The sequence below is a fragment of the Eleginops maclovinus genome, chromosome 5, assembly GCF_036324505.1.
Source record: "Eleginops maclovinus isolate JMC-PN-2008 ecotype Puerto Natales chromosome 5, JC_Emac_rtc_rv5, whole genome shotgun sequence".
Classification (NCBI taxonomy): domain Eukaryota; kingdom Metazoa; phylum Chordata; class Actinopteri; order Perciformes; family Eleginopidae; genus Eleginops; species Eleginops maclovinus.
Genome location: NC_086353.1, coordinates 9905634 through 9926069, shown reverse-complemented (window position 1 = coordinate 9926069; position 20436 = coordinate 9905634). Strand labels below are relative to the sequence as shown.

At 39.3% G+C, this 20436-nt stretch overlaps 2 protein-coding genes across 3 annotated transcripts in view; both read left to right on the top strand.

Annotated features, from left to right (window-relative positions):
- LOC134864422 (CD209 antigen-like) overlaps nucleotides 1-7013 on the top strand; it is a 16725-nt gene extending 9712 nt beyond the window's left edge. The window contains exons 7-15 of the mRNA XM_063883366.1: nucleotides 1512-1646; nucleotides 2223-2312; nucleotides 2516-2572; nucleotides 2949-3017; nucleotides 3496-3552; nucleotides 4889-4957; nucleotides 5128-5252; nucleotides 5702-5802; nucleotides 5908-7013. Coding sequence (XP_063739436.1) covers nucleotides 1512-1646; nucleotides 2223-2312; nucleotides 2516-2572; nucleotides 2949-3017; nucleotides 3496-3552; nucleotides 4889-4957; nucleotides 5128-5252; nucleotides 5702-5802; nucleotides 5908-6049 — 845 coding nt within the window. The 3' untranslated portion in view covers nucleotides 6050-7013. The remainder of the gene's footprint in view (nucleotides 1-1511; nucleotides 1647-2222; nucleotides 2313-2515; nucleotides 2573-2948; nucleotides 3018-3495; nucleotides 3553-4888; nucleotides 4958-5127; nucleotides 5253-5701; nucleotides 5803-5907) is intronic.
- Nucleotides 7014-11895: 4882 nt separating this feature from the next.
- LOC134864409 (CD209 antigen-like protein A) lies at nucleotides 11896-19895 on the top strand. Of its 2 annotated transcripts, none has more exons than XM_063883345.1 (6): nucleotides 11896-12202; nucleotides 13396-13485; nucleotides 13718-13738; nucleotides 13887-14029; nucleotides 14147-14247; nucleotides 19185-19895. In XM_063883345.1, the coding sequence occupies exons 1-6, from the start codon at nucleotides 12079-12081 to the stop codon at nucleotides 19336-19338; spliced, it is 633 nt and encodes a 210-aa protein (XP_063739415.1). In that variant the 5' UTR covers nucleotides 11896-12078; the 3' UTR covers nucleotides 19339-19895. The 2 variants fall into 2 exon arrangements, with proteins under 2 accessions (XP_063739415.1, XP_063739416.1); XM_063883346.1 differs by lacking the exon at nucleotides 11896-12202 and adding an exon at nucleotides 12432-13086 and having other exon boundaries at nucleotides 19185-19894.
- Nucleotides 19896-20436: the final 541 nt, after the last annotated feature.

The window sequence follows — 20436 nt, the reverse complement described above, 5'->3', positions numbered from 1 at the left end:
ATATTTTTGATAAGGGTCCCCCCTTATGTCGAAATCAAATATTTTGATAAGGGTCCCCCCTTATGTCGAAATCAGATTTATTGATAAGGGTCCCCCCTTATGTCGAAATCAGATTTATTGATAAGGGTCCCCCCTTATGTCGAAATCAAATATTTTGATAAGGGTCCCCCCTTATGTAAAAATCTCATTTTTTGATAAGGGTCCCCCCTTATGTCGAAATCAAATATTTTGATAAGGGTCCCCCCTTATGTCAAAATCAGATAAGGGCCTTATGTAAAAATAATATTTGTTGATAAGGGCCCCCCACTTAAGTATGAATTATGTTCATTGATAAGGGTCCTCCCTTATGTTAGAATTTCTTTTTTAGATTGAGGGGAATACATTTTTTGAAAAGGGTCCCCCCTCAGGTAAAAATGATATTTATTGATAAGTGTCAGCCGTTATGTAAAAAACTACTTTTTAGATGAGCGAAATACATTTTTTTGCAAGGGTCCCTACTTATCTAAAAAATATCTTTTTTGATAAGGGTCCCCCCTTATGTAAAAATTGTGTTTTTTGATAAGGGTCCCCCTTATGTCAAAATGACTTTTTTTTAATCAGAGTCCCTCCTTAGAAACTCTATAGTTGCCCTCACAAAGAGCCTGCCTGACCCTCAAATTAAAGCAAGTGTCAATGTTTACAGGTCAGCATGAAGGGCCCCTTAAATTATTTTTGTTCTCGTCCTCAGGGATGCCACTGTCAAGGTTTAAAAGACAGAACTATCATTTTAAAAGAGCTAGTTTATGTTTAGAGATGGACATCAAGTTCACACTGAAGTGTTAACATTTCACAGCGCCCGAGAGTGTCACCAACCCTAAGGGTGGCTGCTCTGAAAGAAACATGTTCAGCTTGGCTTACTGGCAAGCGACGATGACGTTTAACATCCAGTTCAATTATGAGCATGAAACTGATGTGATGTACAGACAGTTTATAGGTGTTAGTAATATTCATTTCTTGGCCCTTAGTTGGTATTTCACATGTACAGTGTAGTTAAATGATATATACGGTAGCTTTCAAAGTAAAATAACAATATTTGAAATACAAATTAAATCATATATATACCACAAAATACAGCAACCATACGTGCATGTAACAGCAATACTCCTTTGTTACTAACTGTAACCTTGTTTAAATGGGTTCAAATGTCTACCTTTCCATGCAGCATTTAAACACCTAAACACTGTACAGGATAAACCTACATTGACTTTAAATGGGGTTGTGTATGGTGTTGAAATGTCTTACATTGTTTCCCAACTTTGTTTTTTTGTGATAAAATTTGAGAAACTCATATGATGCTGCTGTTACCCAAGGTACCCAAGGATCTGCAAAGGTTACAGGAACAACAGTCAAAGTAGAAAGTTGTGAGTTCAGGAACAGAGGCAAATTATTTAAAAATGAGGAAGAAGAGAGTGTGAAAGAGAAAGGATTTAAGGCGGCACTTTGACAAACACCATCAGCACTCTGCGGAGGCTAAACTGATGAGATGGTTTCCCTTGAAGAAGAACTTGAGCCCTCCATGGTATATGAAAACTTCCATTATGTTTCAGCCAGGAATGCTGCATCCCGTCCATCTGGTGAAGAATTCAAGATGCCGGCTGCAGCGCCTGGTAAGTCAGAAAGCCTAGTCCAACAATTCAGAGGTTCAATATTAACTAAATAAAACATGAACAACATTTTTTAAATCACAGCTTGTCTTTAGATTACATTTCAAACCTTAACTTCATACAAAGTATTTGGATTTTTAATAAATCCTCTACCAAGTGCATTTGTAATAGTGATATGAATACCAAATGTAACTTTTATCTAAAATCCTTATTTTTGTGTAAACCGCTGTTTTTTTTGTTTGTTTTTTGCTTTACTTAGTGCAATGTTTCTTTTATATGAAATATTGAAGTCAACAAAGTATGGTCACTTTTAATAATTATACTGTATACGTTTCTTCAAATTCCACATATTAATAGGTGGTTCATAAATGAAATGTTGATTAATGTCAATATAAAGTTATTTTACAGCCACTTGTAGGCTGGCGCCAAAAGCAAGTCATTTTCCGTTAACCCCATGTTTAAATGCCCAACATTACTGCAGAAATAACCTGTACATGGTTGGACATTTTATATACCTCACAGAATGTACTTTAATGTAATTTGTTAAGTAAAAGGTTTGATCTGCTGTTTTACACACAGGAATGAAAATGTTCAGAATGGTTGTTGTGAGTTTTGGACTCCTGTGTATCCTACAAGCTGCTCTCAACATTTCCCTGCGTCTCACTCTCTGTAAGTCTTCTTAATTTGTGCCTCTCACTTCTGTAGCCAGATGGTGCGAATGGTTAATGTCCTTGTTTAAATAATTCTCTTACAAAATATGACGATCACTTGCTCTCAATTCTTTCGAGAAATATATCACTGTGCATTAGGGTGAACAATATTACCCTAAAATGTATATCAAACTTCATCCATCATCTCCACTGAAATGACAGTTTCACAGCAAAACTCCCTGACTGAAGAAAGAGACGAGTTAAAGAGAATCAACTTTGGTAAGTGTTATGATGACATACTCCAATAATCAGGGTTTTGTTGTGTAGGGGTATACAGTACAAATTATCACCCTACATTACGATATGAGGTTTTTATCCAAAGCAACTTAAATTAAGTGCAATAAACCGTAAAGATTCAAACTCAGAACATCAAGAAACATGCAGATCAGTTAGCATACTGACTTTTAAAGTTTTAAATAGAAATCCTGGCATATTTTACACATTTTTAGAAGAGGAAATTATACAGCTGCTGTTGATGAGACTTTGGCTCTTGTGTAAAGGCTGTAAGAGGGAACACACGATTAAGAAAAAGAAACAAGATCAATACATTATCATTGATTGATTAACATAATATACAATGGGAATGCTGTGTTAGATCTGGAGGCCAGTAGCAGAAACCTGACTGAGGAGAGAGATGAGCTGAAGAGAACTCTGAAGAACTATGGTAGGTACAATGATAAAGTCAATTGTTAAAGGGAAATAGACACTTTGGCTTTGGACTCCTGTATTTTGTCCAAGCTGCTCTCATTATTTCTCTGCATGGTGCTCTTTTTAAGTCTTCTTAATCTGTGCCTCTCACTTCTGGTGCAAATAGTTAACAACCTTGTTTGAGTATCAAACTCTAGTTGCCCTATTTGCTGTTAAGAAATGTGTCACATCAGGGAATACATACAATATGAAAATGTAATAAATACAATAAATAAAGTCTTACCATATCAATCAGGGAAAGGAATGAAACAATATCCCTTTCAAAGCATGTACTTGCTTGTTTAAAAAAAAAAGAAAGTGTATTAACTATAATTAGTGCTTTATTTTCAACAAAGCCAGCTCAGACATGTCGTCTTCAAACTGAATCATATCTTTATTTGTGCACAATCAAATGTTGTTGGTAACTTCTATCACCACTTAAATTGAAAAATAAGTTTCAGAGCAAAACTCCCTGACTGAAGAGAGAGACGACTTGAAGAGAATCATCCTCGGTAAGTATTGAGATCAAACTACTCCAATAAGCAGGGGTTTGATTTAAAGGGGTATATAGTTAATCGGTTCTAAATCTCCAATTAGGTAATAATATTTTATATTTAATTTATCTGAGGCTTTTATCCAAAGCAGCCTACACAAGGTGCAATAAACCGTAAAGCTACACAGTCAGAACATCAAGGAACATGCATATCAGTAAGCATGCTAACTGACGGGCAGTGGCTAATCAGCTAGCATGCTAATTTCCGTAGATTTCTCTGCATCACAACACCATATCCTTGAAGACACGTCAACACTCTAGGCTCTTAAGAATCTGCTGATAATGTTAGTTCCTTTTTTTTAAGTCTTAAATATAAATTCTGGCTTATCTTGCACATTTCAGAAGAGGAAATGATACAGATGTTGTTGACAACGCCTTGGCTCTTTTTGTAAATGCTGTAAAAGGGAACACAACATATGTTTTTACCAGAAAAATATAGTTAACCGAACTAAACATACAATTTACCGTAATACCAATCTGGTCCATTCAACAGGGCTGTTTCCTGAAAACATCACATGGTGTTGAATTAAGAAAAGGAAACAAAGAGCCATACATTATCATTGATAGATTAACATAACATACAATGGGAATTCAGTGTTAGATCTCGAGGCCAGTAGCAGAAACCAGTCGATCAACAGATCAGGGGAACTTGGGAACACCGGTTCAAACCCTGCCTCGACCGTCACTGTATGCAGTTGTGTCCTTGGGCAAGACACTTCACCTAACACGATAATATGTAATTGTAAAGTGCCTTGAGCACCTGGAAAGGCGCTAAATAAATCAAATGAATTATTATTATCTCCCTTTCAAAGCGCTCGCTTGTTTAAAAAGAAGAACATTTTACTGAACTATAATGTGTGCTTTATTTTCAACAACGCCAGCTCAGACATGTAGTTTTAAAACTAAATCATATGTTTATTTGTGCTCAAATGTTGTTTGTAACTTAAAAAAAAAAAAATGGAGGGTGGATAAAGAAAATGACAGAACACTGAAGTGACAAAGAAAACATGATTTGAACAACCCCGAGTGGTCAGGAAATGTATAAATGGTGCGTCTTTGCTCATAGACCCTACTGGGAAATCATTGCAGATGTTTCATCAAGAACACCTCTGCTCTTTTGTAGCTGTAAGAGGGAATACAATCATTTTTTCATGACAAATTTAAACAAACTTTACAAAACAAACTACTACCTGATTCTTTAGAAAATAATGATAACAGCTCTCAGCAAAGTTCCCTAAAAGCTTATGATACAGTATTAAAAGGAAACAAACATCACAACAGGAATTCTGTTACAGATATGGTGACAACTAACAAAAATCTGGCTGAGGAAAGACACAATCTGACGACAACTCAGACAGACTGTGGTAAGTATGATAATGTAATGAATTGTTCAGGCTGTGGGCCTTTGAATCAAAGAGAAATCATTCAGATTTGTCCTACGGTAGATATCACCTTGGTACTTTCTTTTTAACCATCTGTCAATGTATATATTAAGGTGTTACAGTTCTTTCTATTTTTCACTATTCTTTACAAGGTTGGTTGTATTTCAATGATAGTGCCTATCATTTTTCCTCTATTGAGAAAAACTGGCAAGAGAGTAGGGATGACTGTCTTCAAAAAGGTGCGGATCTGGTGATTATCAACAGCCAAGAAGAACAGGTGTGTGTGTGTGTGTGTGTGTGTGTGTGTGTGTGTGTGTGTGTGTGTGTGTGTGTGTGTGTGTGTGTGTGTGTGTGTGTGTGTGTGTGTGTGTGTGTGTGTGTGTGTGTGTGTGTGTGTGTGTGTGTGTGTGTGTTTGGGAAGGGGGGGGAGTTTTCTGTCTGTATATAAATGTGTTTTTCAAAAAATGCATGCATATACACTTCACAAACACATCAACTCACCGCCACTCTTCCTTTTCCCATCTGGGTTTGGGTCAATAGAAGAAACAGAATCCTTCACAGGAATATTCAACCATAACAATTTTCTACTTTTTGCGGCACAAACTAGGTCCGCCAAGGGTGGTTGAATTATTCAGAGCCAACTCAAACAAAAGTCAATGAGGTGGAGACTAATTAGAAACAGGTTAATAAATGTTGTTGATGTTTGTGTGTCTCTCTTTTTTTAAGAATTTCCTAAGCCAATTTAAGAAGACAATGTGGATTGGTCTGACTGATTTGGAGACTGAGGGGACATGGAAATGGGTTGATGGGACTCCAATGACGGAGAGGTTTACATATTTCATTTTAAATTTCAAATTCAAATTAAATCACTGCCTTGTGCTTTCTGGTTTGTGTTCACTGATTTAAAGTTTATTTGTTTTCTATCATTTTAGATATTGGGGTCCAAACGAGCCTAATGGTAAAACATCGGAAAACTGTGGGGATACAAAGCAGTATGATGTGGGAAATCACTGGAATGATGAAAACTGTAACGTTAAAGTCTTCTGGACCTGTGAAAAGATAGTCCATCCATAACTCTGCATCTAAACTCACCAGGCTTTACGAAATGTCTGGACCATCAAAGCATTATGGACACATTACTGTCAACTGTAAGCAGCATTTTTGATTTGCCAGTTTATAGTAAAAACATGGTTGTGATTGCACTGAAGAAAAGGTTACTTTTAAACATAAAAAAACAAATTTCCAATTAGATTCACTGCTTTGGCTCAAAGAATAATGAAATTACTAAGCAAGCCTTGATTCATTGCTAAATACGTGTCTGTTGTTTACATCATGCATTGAGTGAATTTTAATATATTGTTTTTATCATTATACTGCTGCAAAGGTGGGAAGTAACTTAGTACATTTACTCAAGTACTATACTTAAGTAAACATTTTAGATACTTTTACTTTACTTGAGTGCTTTCATGTTATGTTGCTGTGTACTTCTACTCTAATACAACTCAGAGGTAAATCGTGTACTTTTACTCAACTAAATGTATTTAACACCTTTAGTTACTTTGCAGATTTGGATTAATGAAGTGAAATATAATCAAAACTTAAATCAGACTTTAGTTAAACCGGGAGTAAATTCACGAGCTCCCCTGATGTATAAGAAGTTATTAAAACTAGCTACACCTTTACAAGCTTTGAGACCACTTTAAGGCATCAATAATCATAATAAAACATATATATTATTCGGAAGTGGACTAATCTGCATAATGAGTACTTTTACTTTTGATACTTTAAGTTTATTTTGATGCTAATACTTTTCTACTTTTACTTGAGTAACATTTTGAATGCAGGACTTTTACTTGTAACAGTGTATTCCTACACTGTGTTACTTCTACTTCTACTTAGGTACAGGATCCAAGTAGGCCTACTTCTCTCACCACTGGCTGTTAGAGCTGTATGTTCCAGATCTTAGTCATTTTGGGTTAGGTGTATTTTAAGGAAGACTGTAATATTAAAAAATACTGTATGTCCTTGGACAATCACAGTTAGCTCTTCTTGTGTGCAATTTTATTTAACATCCCCCCTCAGGATTTATCCTCCTGAGGGGGATGTCAAAAACCCTTTCCATTGAGGTAGATCCTGTAACAGCAACATATATTAGATTATGTTCTATTTTTACAGGGCAAAAGATTTGATGATTGCTGTAAGGTTGTCAAGAGTATTTAAACAAATATAAACAAAATGTTACTAAAATACATTTACCATCGTAGCTTTAACAATGGCTTGTATTTGTCAAGCCTCCTTGAAAACCATGACAGCCTGACAGTGAGCCAGCATGCACAAGAGCAGGACCCTGAAACTGAAGCAAATTATTAAGTGAAAATACCTTCTCCATTCATTTATTATGAATCAATTTAACTAAATAAGTAAATAGGTTAATTAGTCAGGGGTTAAGATTTTCTGAAAAGATTCCCATTTAATTTAACAAAATATCAATGTTTTTATTCACCTTTTACTCTTAATACATTTCCAAAAAACAAGACTTTAAAAACATGTCTTGTAAATGATTATGCTTGGCTATGCATCCCCCCCAAAAACGTTTAAAAACAAAAAGTTCAAGTTGAATGACAGAAAGGGACACAGAAAAGACGTCACAGTATAAAGAATAATCTGTCTTTGAAATATTCACACCTTCCCAAATGTGCATTCAAACAAGTTCGTTCTTTTCAAACGGACGATTAAAACATGCTTTCTGATGGGGTGTTTTAACTGAGTGATGGGGGAAGTCAACACCAAAGTTAAAAAGAGGCTACAGTAGTTTCATCTTCCAACATCCTTTTAGCTACACTGATACTCTTCAAAGAATCACTGTTTTGCTTCACAAAAAAAGTGAAGTTGCAGTTTTGCTTCCCATCTCGTACATAGCATGCAATAGAGGAAGAAACAGCCAATACAGTATGAACAGGAGTGATGACTGGTTTTAAGGGTTTTAGGTTGCATCTTACATATTGGTTACTTAAAGAGCGGCACAGCTGTGTGTCATCACCATAAAAACTCAAATGCCATGGTACCCTTCCCCTTAAAGCGAATCAGAGGCAAAAGCCAACCAAGCCGTTACTTAGCGCCCCATTGCAACACAACGGTTCCCAAAGAGTGTGCTGCTCTTCAAAACGGGCAATGAAAGCGAAACGGTGGTCATCAAAAGTATGGTTAACAAATAAATAGCATTTTTTATCATATGCATATGTCTGGTTAATGTTGCAAGACGTATAATGTATGTATGTGCATGGCCGCGCTCAAGTCACTTTGGAATCTCTTCGTGGCTGCTTCTGTAACAACTCTCCATAGCCGTGGGAAGTAGGGGTGCTGGGGGTGCTGCAGCACCCCCTGCTGGAGGTCTGGTCCCGACAGTTGGAATATCGTAGCAGCCCCCGCCAGTTGACAAAAAAAAACTAACGATAAAATACATAAACTATTAAATGCATAAAATGTCTAAAATTTAAAATTATGTTGTGTAATATGGTTTAATACAGTTTCTTAATTATTACAAAAATAATCTTCAAAACGTTTTCGATAGCGCTGTGCATTCTGGTTATATCAGATGTCATATGAAGTAGCCACGGGATTGTTTAAGCTAAAATGGCAGCCTGAACGTTAAAATGGCACAGAAACGAATTTCAGATTTTTTCAGTGGATTACCAATACCAGTGTCTAAAACCAGTAGGTCTACACCACCAGAGTGTCTCCAGATTGGAGAAACGGAAACAAATCCAGCTAGCAGCAGCAGTTCATCCTCCGTTTCAGAAGATGCAGAGATCACTGACACAAATGATGACGGTAATAACGGCCCTCCAAAGCCCGCCACGTCTCTGCACAATGCTGCTGCCACTGACAGTGGATGTGTACCCACTGAGCCTTTCCAACCGTTGAACTTTAATTTTCCTGGTTGACGTTGTGGGAATGAAACGTACAGTCGTACATTTTCACCATCCTGGTTTAACAGGTGGAAGTGGCTACATTATGTTCCAGAGATAGATCGTGTCTTGTGTTTTGCTTGCCTGAGAGCCAAAGAAAAAAGACTGATCAATGCTGATAGTGTTCGTGCAGACAACCCATTTCTGTCGGGTGGTTTCGGAAACTGGCGTAAGGCTACCTCAAAATTCAACGAACATGAAAAATCTAAACTGCACACAGACTCCATTCAGAGACTTGCTGCACTGGAAGGCACACCGATTAACGCTCTCTTATCTGATGCGGTTTGCAAACAACAGGCGACTGCTCGTCATGTTTTGGAACTACTGTTCAGAAGTATTCGTTTTTTGGGCAGCAAAGGTATTCCGTTCAGGGGAGACACTACACGTGATGGTATACTGTTTGGATACATGCTGGAGCGAACATATGATCTTCCGAAGGAAAGAGAGTGGATTATGAGACGAGACAATTGGATGTCAAACACCATACAGAACGAGATCATTCAACAGTTCGCGCATGCAATTCAGAGGAACATTGTCGCCAATTCTTCCGAATCCATGTTTTATGGACTAGTTGCTGATGGCACTACTGACATTAGCACCACAGAACAGTTCTCATGTTGTTTGCAGTTTGTTGACAGCAGCCTGGAGGCGCATTGCTTGTTTTTGGGTTTTTATAATGCTCCTGACTCTACCGGACAAACTTTATTTTCTTGCATCAAGGATGTGTTTTTGAGACTGAACATTCCGATTGAAAGACTTATTGCTTATTGTTTTGATGGCGCTAGTAATATGTCCGGCTGTTTCTCAGGAGTCCAGGCCCGTCTGAAAGAACTGTGCCCTCTGTCCATGTACGTTCACTGCAACAACCACGCACTTGATTTAGTTCTCCAAGAAGTCGCCTGCGAAGTTGGCCTAGTGGCCGATACATTAAACTTTGTGCGGGGTGTTGCTGGTGTGATACGAGAGTCGTCAAAGCGTAAACAGCTTTATGAATCGCTTTTCAGTAGTTGCGACGAGGTTGCAGTTAACATCCTAGGCCTGTGCCCAACCAGGTGGTGTGTGCGGGCCACAGCCATCAGGCGCATATGTTCATCTTACAACACTCTGCTGGCCACACTAACGTTGTTGAAAGATGACAAAACCACAAGAGGTGACAGCAGAGCAAAGATTGTCGGGCTGTGGAAGCAAGCCCGTAAAGGCAGAACTCTCTTCGGCCTGCTCTGTTGCCAGGCACTGTTTGAACCGTGTAAGGCTGTGGCACGGAAGCTGCAGAGCTCCACAATGAGTGCGCTTGGCACACTTGAGTGCGCAAATGTACTGAAAAACAGCATTGCGGCCCTTCGAGACGACCCAAATGTTGTGCAGATGTTTCAGAAGGTGGAAGAACATTCCTCAAGAATGGATCTCAAAATGCCAGAAACGAGAGAGAGCAGAACCCCGGCACGATTTAGGCAAACTGCAGAGCCAGAAGCACTCACTCGCAGCGCACCAACAGCCTCTTGGAAACGGGAATTCTATGAGGCTGTCGATCTAGTTTCAGGGGAGCTTCAAAGAAGGTTCGACCAAGAGACTTTGACGCTAGCGGGGAAAAGAGAGAGGGCAGTTATAGCAGCAGCACAGGGAGAAACAGTGGACTTGGACAGCCTTCAGCTTCCTATGGAGCTGGACAACTGCCGCCTTGATCTCCAGCTTAAAATGCTGAACACTGTCACCAAGGAGTCTCGGTGCACCACAGTTAAAGATGTAGCAGCACGTCTTTGTAATCTCCATCCACAGACGAGAGCTCTCTTTTCTGAGGTTGAGAAAGTCATCCAGTTATGTCTGGCTCTGCCAATATCAGTGGCCTCATCGGAACGATCGTTCTCCACTTTGAGAAGGTTAAAGACTTGGTTAAGGTCCACAATGACACAGAAGAGGCTGACGCATCTTTCATTGATGAATGTCCACAAAGACATTATGGACGATGTGGACATGAATGCGCTCATGAGAGATTTTATTTCCATGACGCCTGAGCGTCAGTCCGTGTTTGGAGTAGTACTGTGAAAGGCCCAACGGTAAGCGCTTGATTTGATCAGCTCAGCTGCCGCCGAGCAGTGTACTGTAAATAGTTCGGCGCTGACTTTTTTGTTTTTCATGTCAGTTGAGATTGTTGAGATATAATAACTGTTCTCAGTTGTGTGCGATTCTAAGGTACAGCCTATAAAAGGTTGAACTAAATGCTTGTTCAGTAGTAGTTGATGCCGTAGTAGCTCTGACCGTGAGACTGATGTGTCAGAGCACACCGAATAAATACGCCAAGTACGGCTAAAGATAATTCACTCTCCGTGTATGCTTTTCCTCCGAATGCAACGTTATCTGTGCAACAGTAGTGCACCACAGCTCAACAGATACTAATAGACATATTGTGCATTCTTCCCTGCCCCTGAGAACACTGCAGGTTTCTGTTGATGCTTGTTTGGTTTAATGTTTTTTCGGAAGTCGCTCATTTACAATACCGTCTTTAAAGCTGTAAACATTTTTTTATTGAAATAAGTAGCCTTTTGTTTTAGTGTTCACATCACAGTAGCCTATCTGGTTTACAATGAAATACATCGTGTGGTGTTTAAATATTGCGCACACGTATGCCTGTCTTTTATTTAGCCTATCGGAACACCTCTCAGTCTTCAGCACCCCCAACCCAAATCATCTTCCCACGGCTATGCAACTCTCTACTCTTTGCCATCCCCATTATTAACTATTATATTTCGACGTAAGCCTCCGACGTAAGCCTCCGACGTAAGCCTCCGACGTAAGCCTCCGACGTATGCGGTTATTGGTTCCAGCCCAACAGATTGTTAGTTCGAAATGGGAATGAGTGTCGGCGCCACTGCAGTGGAATCACTAAAGCTGGTTCACATTTGGGCACCATCTCTAAATTTGGTGTGACTGTTTGGCAAATTGTTAACATGGCTCAAAGGTCACACAGGAGGGGCCCCTTAACAGAAACTTTGCCCAGGGACCTGAAAAGTCAGGGCAAATGAAAAAGAGAGAAAGAGTGAGGTGTATGCTGAGAGAATCATTAAATACAGGAAGATCACTTTAAAGAAGGCATTTTGACAAACACCATCAGTACTCTGCAGAGGCTAAACTGATGAGATGGTTTCCCTTGAAGAAGAACCTGAGATCTCCATGGTGTACAAAAACTTTGAAGATGTTTCAGCAAGGAATGCAGCAACCCGCTGCTTTGTTGAAGACTTCAAGGAGCCTGCTGCAGTGCCTGGTAAGTGAGAAATCCTTGTCAAACCATTTGGAGATACAATTCAAAATGAAAAGTTAAAACAATGTCGAAAGCATTGACAAAATCAATATCTTAGTGTCAAGTTCATTTGTACAAATATGTTTAAGAAGAATATGTCATTGTTAGCCAACATTTTCTTTTGTACTGACCACTTGTACATTTTCCCATATTTTGCTTCCTTTACGTTTTATTCATTTTAATTTATTTTAGTAGTATGTGTTTGGACTAGGCTGTTTACGTTAAAGCAATTATTAAAGTCAATCACTTTAAAACTCCCTTTTATTAGTAAAAGATATTTCCTCAGAATTTCACACATTAATACTTGGTGTATTAATCAAATGTTGATTAATGTTATTATTAGTATGAAGTTTTAAACAGCAACTTTATGCTGGCTCTAAAAGCAAGTCAATGTTTAAATGCCCAACGTTACTACAGAAGTAACCTGTTTACAATTCCCCAGCATACCGAAATGATGTACTCACCAAAAGTTTGGTGAACATGAAGAAAGGAATTGTAATACTTCAAAACAGTCACATTTAGCTTTTTTTTTAAATAAACTACAGTTAAGTGTTGTTTCAAAGCCTGTAAAACAATGAATGGGTGTTTATGCTTCCTGATGACCTATTTATTTTTAAATTGAAACGAATCTATGGTGGAAACAGTGTTGAGTTTTCAAGAAATGAGGAAGTGGTTATAATTATGTATAGTTGAGAAGTTTAATCAAGATAAAGAATCCTCGCTGCAGCTCTCAGGAAGCAGTGTTTCACTCATTTGTCATACTTGGAGGGTCAAATATTTTTGGAGTTTGTATTGTAAGGCAGAGATGACTTTAGACTATGAAGATATCCCCGATGCTTTGTCCAGGAGTAAGTAACTTTGAGGGTGTCTGACAGTATCATAGAGTATTTCTGTGTCTGTTTGTTTTTGTCAGAATCAAGTAGAGTTTTGCTTAAAAAGAAATTCCGTAAATAGGCTACAAAATAAATATGAAGTTATTTTTAATTTATTTAATCCAGAGACAATGAACATTATACAGAGAAAAAGATGGTTTAAGTAACCCAATGTCACGCCTGGCTGTTTAATAATAGTGGTAATGTTACATGTCGAATTTCCCCACAAGGATTAATAAAGGTACATCTTATCTTATTTTATGTGTGTGTCTGTTTTCTGCACAGAAACAAAACTCTTCAGAGTGGTTGTTGTTAGCTTCGGACTCCTGTGTGTCCTGCAAGGTGCTCTCAACATTTCCCTGCGTCTTTCTCTCTGTGAGTGATCTGACATTTTTTAAATCAAGTTTAATCCCGTTTCTCCTGTGACTTATATTTAAATTCACCATCTGAACTGTTTTGAAGTAAAACAAAAAGAGTGTTTACCAAATATATGGTATATATGTATGTATATATATAATGATATGATATACAGTATGGAATATTTTGTATGAGACCCTAACCTATGTGTTTACAGCAGTAACACAGACATATCTTTCTTCCTTTTCAGACAGGAAGCTGAGTACTTTTGGTAAGTATTGAGAATGAGACTTGTAATACTGCTATGCAACATGGAAACAAAAATATATCATACAAAGGTTTTTTGAAATGTATGTATTTGTATATTTTCTCATTTGTTTCACTTTTTTTTTTTTTCTTCAAATTTGTTATCCTGTTAGATCATTACTCCCAACAAGGATGGATGTATTTCAACCACAGTTTCTATTACATTTCTGCTATTCAAAAGTCCTGGCAGGAGAGTAGAGATGACTGTCAGCAAAGAGATGCAGACCTGATAATTATCAACAGCAAAAATGAAGAGGTATGTAAGAGCATGAAATCCGAGACAAATGAGGGAAGTCAATCCTCTTCAAGGTGGAGGGTTGTTTATATTTTTTGTATGTATAATTGTTTCCTTCTCTTACTGTAAAAAAAAAAGGAATTTGCGAGGCGCTTCAAGCAGCTCACATGGATTGGACTGATTGACAGAGAGTCAAATGGGACTTGGAGATGGGTGGATGGGTCTGCACTGGAGACAAGGTTCATTAATGACTGTTTTCCCCTGTCATGTTCGTGTTCCAAGGATGAGGCCGTGTTGATAGCAAGTAACTTAGTTTAATGTCTCACGTTCTTTTTAACATACATGTGTCTTCATGCAGTCTTGCTCCGGTCCCTTAATTGGTACGGTAAGCTGACTACTAACCAGTACTGCCGACTAGCGGTCAAACATGTAATAACATCTAATCATAACATCCCCCTTTTTCTAAGTTAAAATGCATTAACATGAATTATCACATTAGCTGTATCAGTTATTTTAACCATTTCACATTCAGCATAACTCTGCAACACATAAGCAGTATAAACAGTTTATATCAGACTGCATAACTCATATCTAAGCCAACACTAGACCATTTAGAACACATTCACAACATCAGTCAATATACATTTTGTTCAACATCTTTAACATGCATATTGAATTTTCTTTGTTTATAAGTTCAGTCTATCAGGCTTTCTGATTTCTCTTGCGGACCTTCTTAACTCAGGTTCGCTTGGAGTAGGTGTGTGAGAGTCAGTGTTACAGTCCATAACAGGTTTGGGAATTACCTGAGATTCACCACAGGTTACACTGAGCTCACCAACAGTCCCTTGAGGAGTCTTTAACAGACTGCGACGATTGCGTCTGAGGATTTGTCCATCATCAGTTTTCACTGTGTACGATCGTGGAGCAACTTCTTGCAGGACAGTTGCTTTTGTACTCCATCCATCAGCATCCTCAATCCTGACTGTGTCGTTGGTAGTCAGTGGAGGGAGATGCTTGGTTGTTCTGTCATAGAATGACTTTTGCATCATTTTCTGTTGTCGTAGCTTATGTTCAATCTTTGAGTGATTCTTTTGCTTTAATTTGTCGTTTTGATGACTCGGCAAAGTTGTTCGTAGCTTCCTCTTCATCAGCAGTTCAGCTGGTGACAGGCCGCACTGAAGAGGTGATGCTCTGTAGCTCAATAAAGCCAGATAGGGATCCGAGTCACTGTCAGCTGCTTTCTTTAGGAGTTGCTTGAGAATGTGAACTCCTTTTTCAGCTTGCCCGTTTGACTGTGCATAGTGTGGGCTTGACGTCACATGCTTGAAATCATATTGCTCTGCAAACTTCTGCCATTCTTTGCTGCTGAAGCAGGGGCCATTGTCGCTCACCACGGTGTGTGGGATGCCATGCCTGGCGAAGATAGATTTAGCATGTGTTATGACACAAGTTGATGTTGAGCTTGTTAGTAGCGCCATCTCAGGGAAGTTTGAGTAGTAATCCATTATCACTAAATAGTCTTTACCTCTGAGATGAAACAAGTCCATTCCTACTTTGTGCCATGGTGCTGTTGGCACCTCAGCTAACACCATAGGCTCTTTGCTCTGCTTGTTCCTGTGTTTCTGGCATGTTTCACATTTACTTATAAGTGTTTCAATGTCTTTGTTCAGTCCGGGCCAGAAAACCGTGTCTCTCGCCCTCCTTTTACACTTTTCGATGCCGAGATGGCCTTCATGTATCCTGTGCAACATGTCCATTCTCAAAGCCTGTGGAATAACAATCCTGCCCTTTTTCAACAGCAGACCATCCACAGTACTAAGCTCACCTCTAACATGGTAAAATTGTGGACATGAACCAGCTGGCCATCCCTCATCCATGTTCTGCATGACATGCTGTAGCTCAGCATCCGTTGCTGTAGCCCCCGCTATTTGTCTTGACTTTGTGTCAGACACAGGCAGTGTAGCCGACACCATGTTCACGTGACACTGTATGTCCTCGTCTGTTGCACTCACACTGTCGCCTGTAGTTGCTCTGGATAGGGCATCAGCAAGGACTAGGTGTTTACCTGGAGTATATATCAGTTCAAAATCATACCTTTGCATCTTCATCATTAACCGCTGAATCCGTGGAGACATTTCATTCAGATTCTTTTTGATGATGGCGACCAGCGGTCGATGATCAGTTTCAGCTATGAAACCGCTCCAAACCATACGCCAGTCCCAAACATTCTTTTTCGATCTGAGCGTATCGGCATTCAGTTTTTGTCATAGCCCGAGATGCATAGGCTACCGGTTTCCAGTGCTCACCCTCAGCCTGGAGTAGAACGGCACCAATACCATCTTTGGAAGCATCTGTAGACACTTTTATCCTCTTCGTGTGGTCATAAAATGACAACACAGGTGCTGTGCTCAGTGTGTCCTTGAGTTTTTGCCACTCATGCTCATGTTTCACTGTCCATTTAAACTCACAGTCCCTGTGCAGAAGCTCTCGTATGCATGACGTCTTTGCTGTCAGATTGGGAATGAATTTACCTATGAAATTCACCATCCCCATGATGCGTAGCACCCCTGTCTTGTCTGTGGGCCTTGGCATGTTCTGTATTGCATGTATTTTGTCTTTATCTGGTTGGACACCACGTGCAGACAGCTTGTCTCCCAGGAAGAGGATCTCTTGAACGCCAAACTCACATTTACTCTTGTTGAGTTTCAGTCCATACTTTTGTATGCGTTCCATAACTCTGTTCAGCCTCTCGTTGTGCTCTTGGGCTGTGGAACCCCATACGATGATGTCATCAATGTAGACTCGAACTCCATCCAAGCCCTCGATGATCTGCTCCATCGCTCTGTGAAATATTTCAGGTGCTGACTTGATTCCAAAAGGCAGCCTGAGAAAGCAGTGTCTGCCGAAGGGCGTATTAAAGGTACAGTACTTGGTGCTGCTTTCATCCAGTTTCAGCTGCCAGAAGCCTTGTGAGGCGTCAAGCTTTGTGAAGTAGTTGGCACCTGACATTTCACTGATGATTTCTTCACGTGTAGGTATTTGATAATGTTCACGCTTTATACTCTCATTTAAGTCTTTAGGGTCCATACATATTCTCAACTCACCATTCTTTTTCTTTGTGATGACCAGTGAGTTGACCCAGTCTGTAGGCTCATTAACCTTTTCGATCACTCCTAGCATGATCATTCTATCGAGTTCTTTCTTTAAGCAGTCTTTCAGTGGCGCCGGAACTCTGCGTGCTGCATGCACAACTGGTTGGGCTCCTTCTTTCAACTGTATTTTATATGTGAAGGGCAAAACACCAAAACCCTTGAAAACCTCTGAAAAGTTCTGAACAATTGTGTCCATAGAGTCATTTGTTGGGTTTATGGTTGGGATGATGCGATACACTCTTTTCACAAGCCCCAGTTCTTCACAGGCTCTGTCACCCAGAAGTGATTCACGTCCCTCATTCACAACAAAGAAGGATAGGTGGTGCACTTTTCCTTTAACTGTGACACTCAACCTGCATGTGCCCAAACATTTGATTGGCCGCCCATTGTAGTCTTTCAGTCCAGATTCTTTTCTTTTTATTTGTGGCTTATCTTTCATTGCCTTCACATCACACATGCTTATGAGATTTGCTTTTGCACCAGTGTCCAATCTCATGGTGACTACAGTCCCATTTATCATTAGAGGAGCTATCCACTTATCTTCTGTAGTGACATCATTTACATTGTCTGGTTTATTTATTTGTTCACTTTCACAATTCACCATTCCAACAAAGAACGTGTCACTTAGATCAGGCTCGTCTATTAAGTTTACAGTTTTTCCTTTCTTCCACTCTTTCCGTTTGGAGAAGCATTGTTTAGCAAAATGATTCTTGCCTTGGCAAGTAGAGCATTGCTTACCAAACGCTGGACACTGTCTAGGCTTGTGCTGTGAGCCGCAGCGCTTGCAGTTTATCATCACGTCCTCCTGCTGTGCAGGCCGGGTCTGTGTGCGCCGTCCCCGCTGATACGACACTGCTCCAACCGCTGCTGCGCTGTCGCTCTGCGCCGAGGCGACTGCAGACATCTCGCTGAACGTCCTCACGTGCCTTTGGGACAGCTCACTGGCCTGGCAGATCTTAATGGCTCCTGCCAGCGTCAGCTCCATCTCCCGTAGTAGCCTCTCTCTGACCTTATTATCCGCCACACCGAATACAATCTGGTCCCGGACCATGGAATCCGTCAGCGCCGCGAAGTTGCAGGACTGCGCCTTTAGCCGCAAGTCCGTCAGGAAGCTATCGAAGGGCTCTTGCTGGCGCTGTGTACGAGACCGAAACACGTACCTCTCGTACGTCTCGTTCTTCTTCGGAGAACAGTGAGTATCAAACTTGCTAAGCACTACATCCAACTTTACATTATCTTCAGGACCGTCAAACACGAACGTGTTAAATACTTCTATGGCCTGTGGCCCTGCTATTGTTAGCAGCAGCGCTACCTTTCTTGCTTCCGGCTTTGCCTCGAGTCCCATAGCAGAAACATAAAGGTGAAACCGCTGTTTGAAGGTGCGCCAGTTCTCGTCGACATTCCCCGTCAGTTTCAAACTTTCCGGTGGTTTTAAATCCATGTCGCCCATTCGAGTTTACTCCTGGTACCATGTCATGTTCGTGTTCCAAGGATGAGGCCGTGTTGATAGCAAGTAACTTAGTTTAATGTCTCACGTTCTTTTTAACATACATGTGTCTTCATGCAGTCTTGCTCCGGTCCCTTAATTGGTACGGTAAGCTGACTACTAACCAGTACTGCCGACTAGCGGTCAAACATGTAATAACATCTAATCATAACATCCCCTGTTTGAATTAAAGATTTATAATTGTGGATTACTATATTGAAGGATTATTATTTGGTAGATTAATACTCACTCCATTAGGTGAAGGAGGAAGAAATACTACAACACCATCTTCGATTTTTACATATTATGTGTTGCAGAAGCATGAATCACTTTTCAAACTAATTCCTTCAAAGAAGTTAAAGGATTAGTACAGTTTCTAAAATAAATAGTAGGAAGAATAGCTCTTCAGTTAAGTATTTATTTGAATTTGTTACTAAATGTTTCCAGGTGTGCATCAGCTTTTACTGTCGCAAATTAGGTTTTAATTTGACAACATGCTTATTTCTCTGTGTTTTCTTTATTTGTTGTTCGGTTTCAGCTATTGGCACGATGGGGAGCCCAACAAACACGAAGGCAAAGATGAAGATTGTGGGGAAATAAAGTTCTATGAAAAGGAAAACAGCTGGAATGATGTACAATGTAAACTGCAAAAATTCTGGATCTGTGAAAAGTTGATGGCTGTATACTCATGAGAACCAAAACCCACAAGATTTGAATCAGTAAGCTGCGGGGGAAGCGCTTATCATCACGCCAACATGCAAACACATATTGTGCAAGACAGGCCTCTGTAGTTTTTTCTTTTTACATTTTAGCGCTATTTCTATCCATAAACATACATGGAATGTTATAAATGTTGTTATGTCTTTTAGATCGTTAAATGGCTTTAGTTTTTGGGAAAAACATGCAGTTACCGCATAATGTGTCAAGAGGTTTTTCAAACATACAGTTAAAATTATTTTGTAAATCCATGTTTGCCCCACTGATTTTTTTGTATATAGTAGGCCTACCCTCAAGATGTATAATACATTGTATTAATTTTATGAAAAGGTCTGAATTTGTTACTGTAATATGTCTGCAATGTAAAAAAAATGCAAGGTCCACTGCAACTCTTACTTTTGTCATTCAAGTCGGAACTCAAATTAGAGCAAATACCTCTGCATGCTTTTATAATTGTATTTTAAACATGTCTGTGTGTTCAAATCAAATGAAGTTAATTGTCTTTTAATAAAGTGTCTCTGTTGCACTATGCTTTCAATATTTTGTTTTTTGTGAAGCACTTCGATTTGCCTCCTGTTGAAATGTGCTATATAAATAAATGCGCCTTGCCTTTCCGTTTAATTTACATCATATTGCTTTATATTTATTGTCTAACGTGGATGTTTTATTCACTGTGATCAATAAGGTTAATAATAAGTTACTAAAATTATACAAAAGTATTAGCATCAACATACTTAAAGTACCAAAAGTAAAATCACTCATTATGTAGATTGGCACATTTTCCCTAGAACATACAGTATATTAAAACGTCAGATTATTATTGATGCGTTAATGTGTTTATCACAGCTGGTAAAGGGGCAGCAGGGTAGCTTCTGAATTTTACTCAAGGTGTAACTAGTGTTCTTCAAGTGTTGATTATATTTCACATAATTAATTCAAATCTGCAACTGAACTGTAAAAGTACACAATTTACCTCCGAATTGTAGTGGGGTAGATGGTACAAAGTAGAACAAAATGAGATACTCAAGTAAAGTACAAGTTCCTCAAAATTCTACTTGAGTAATCTACCTAGT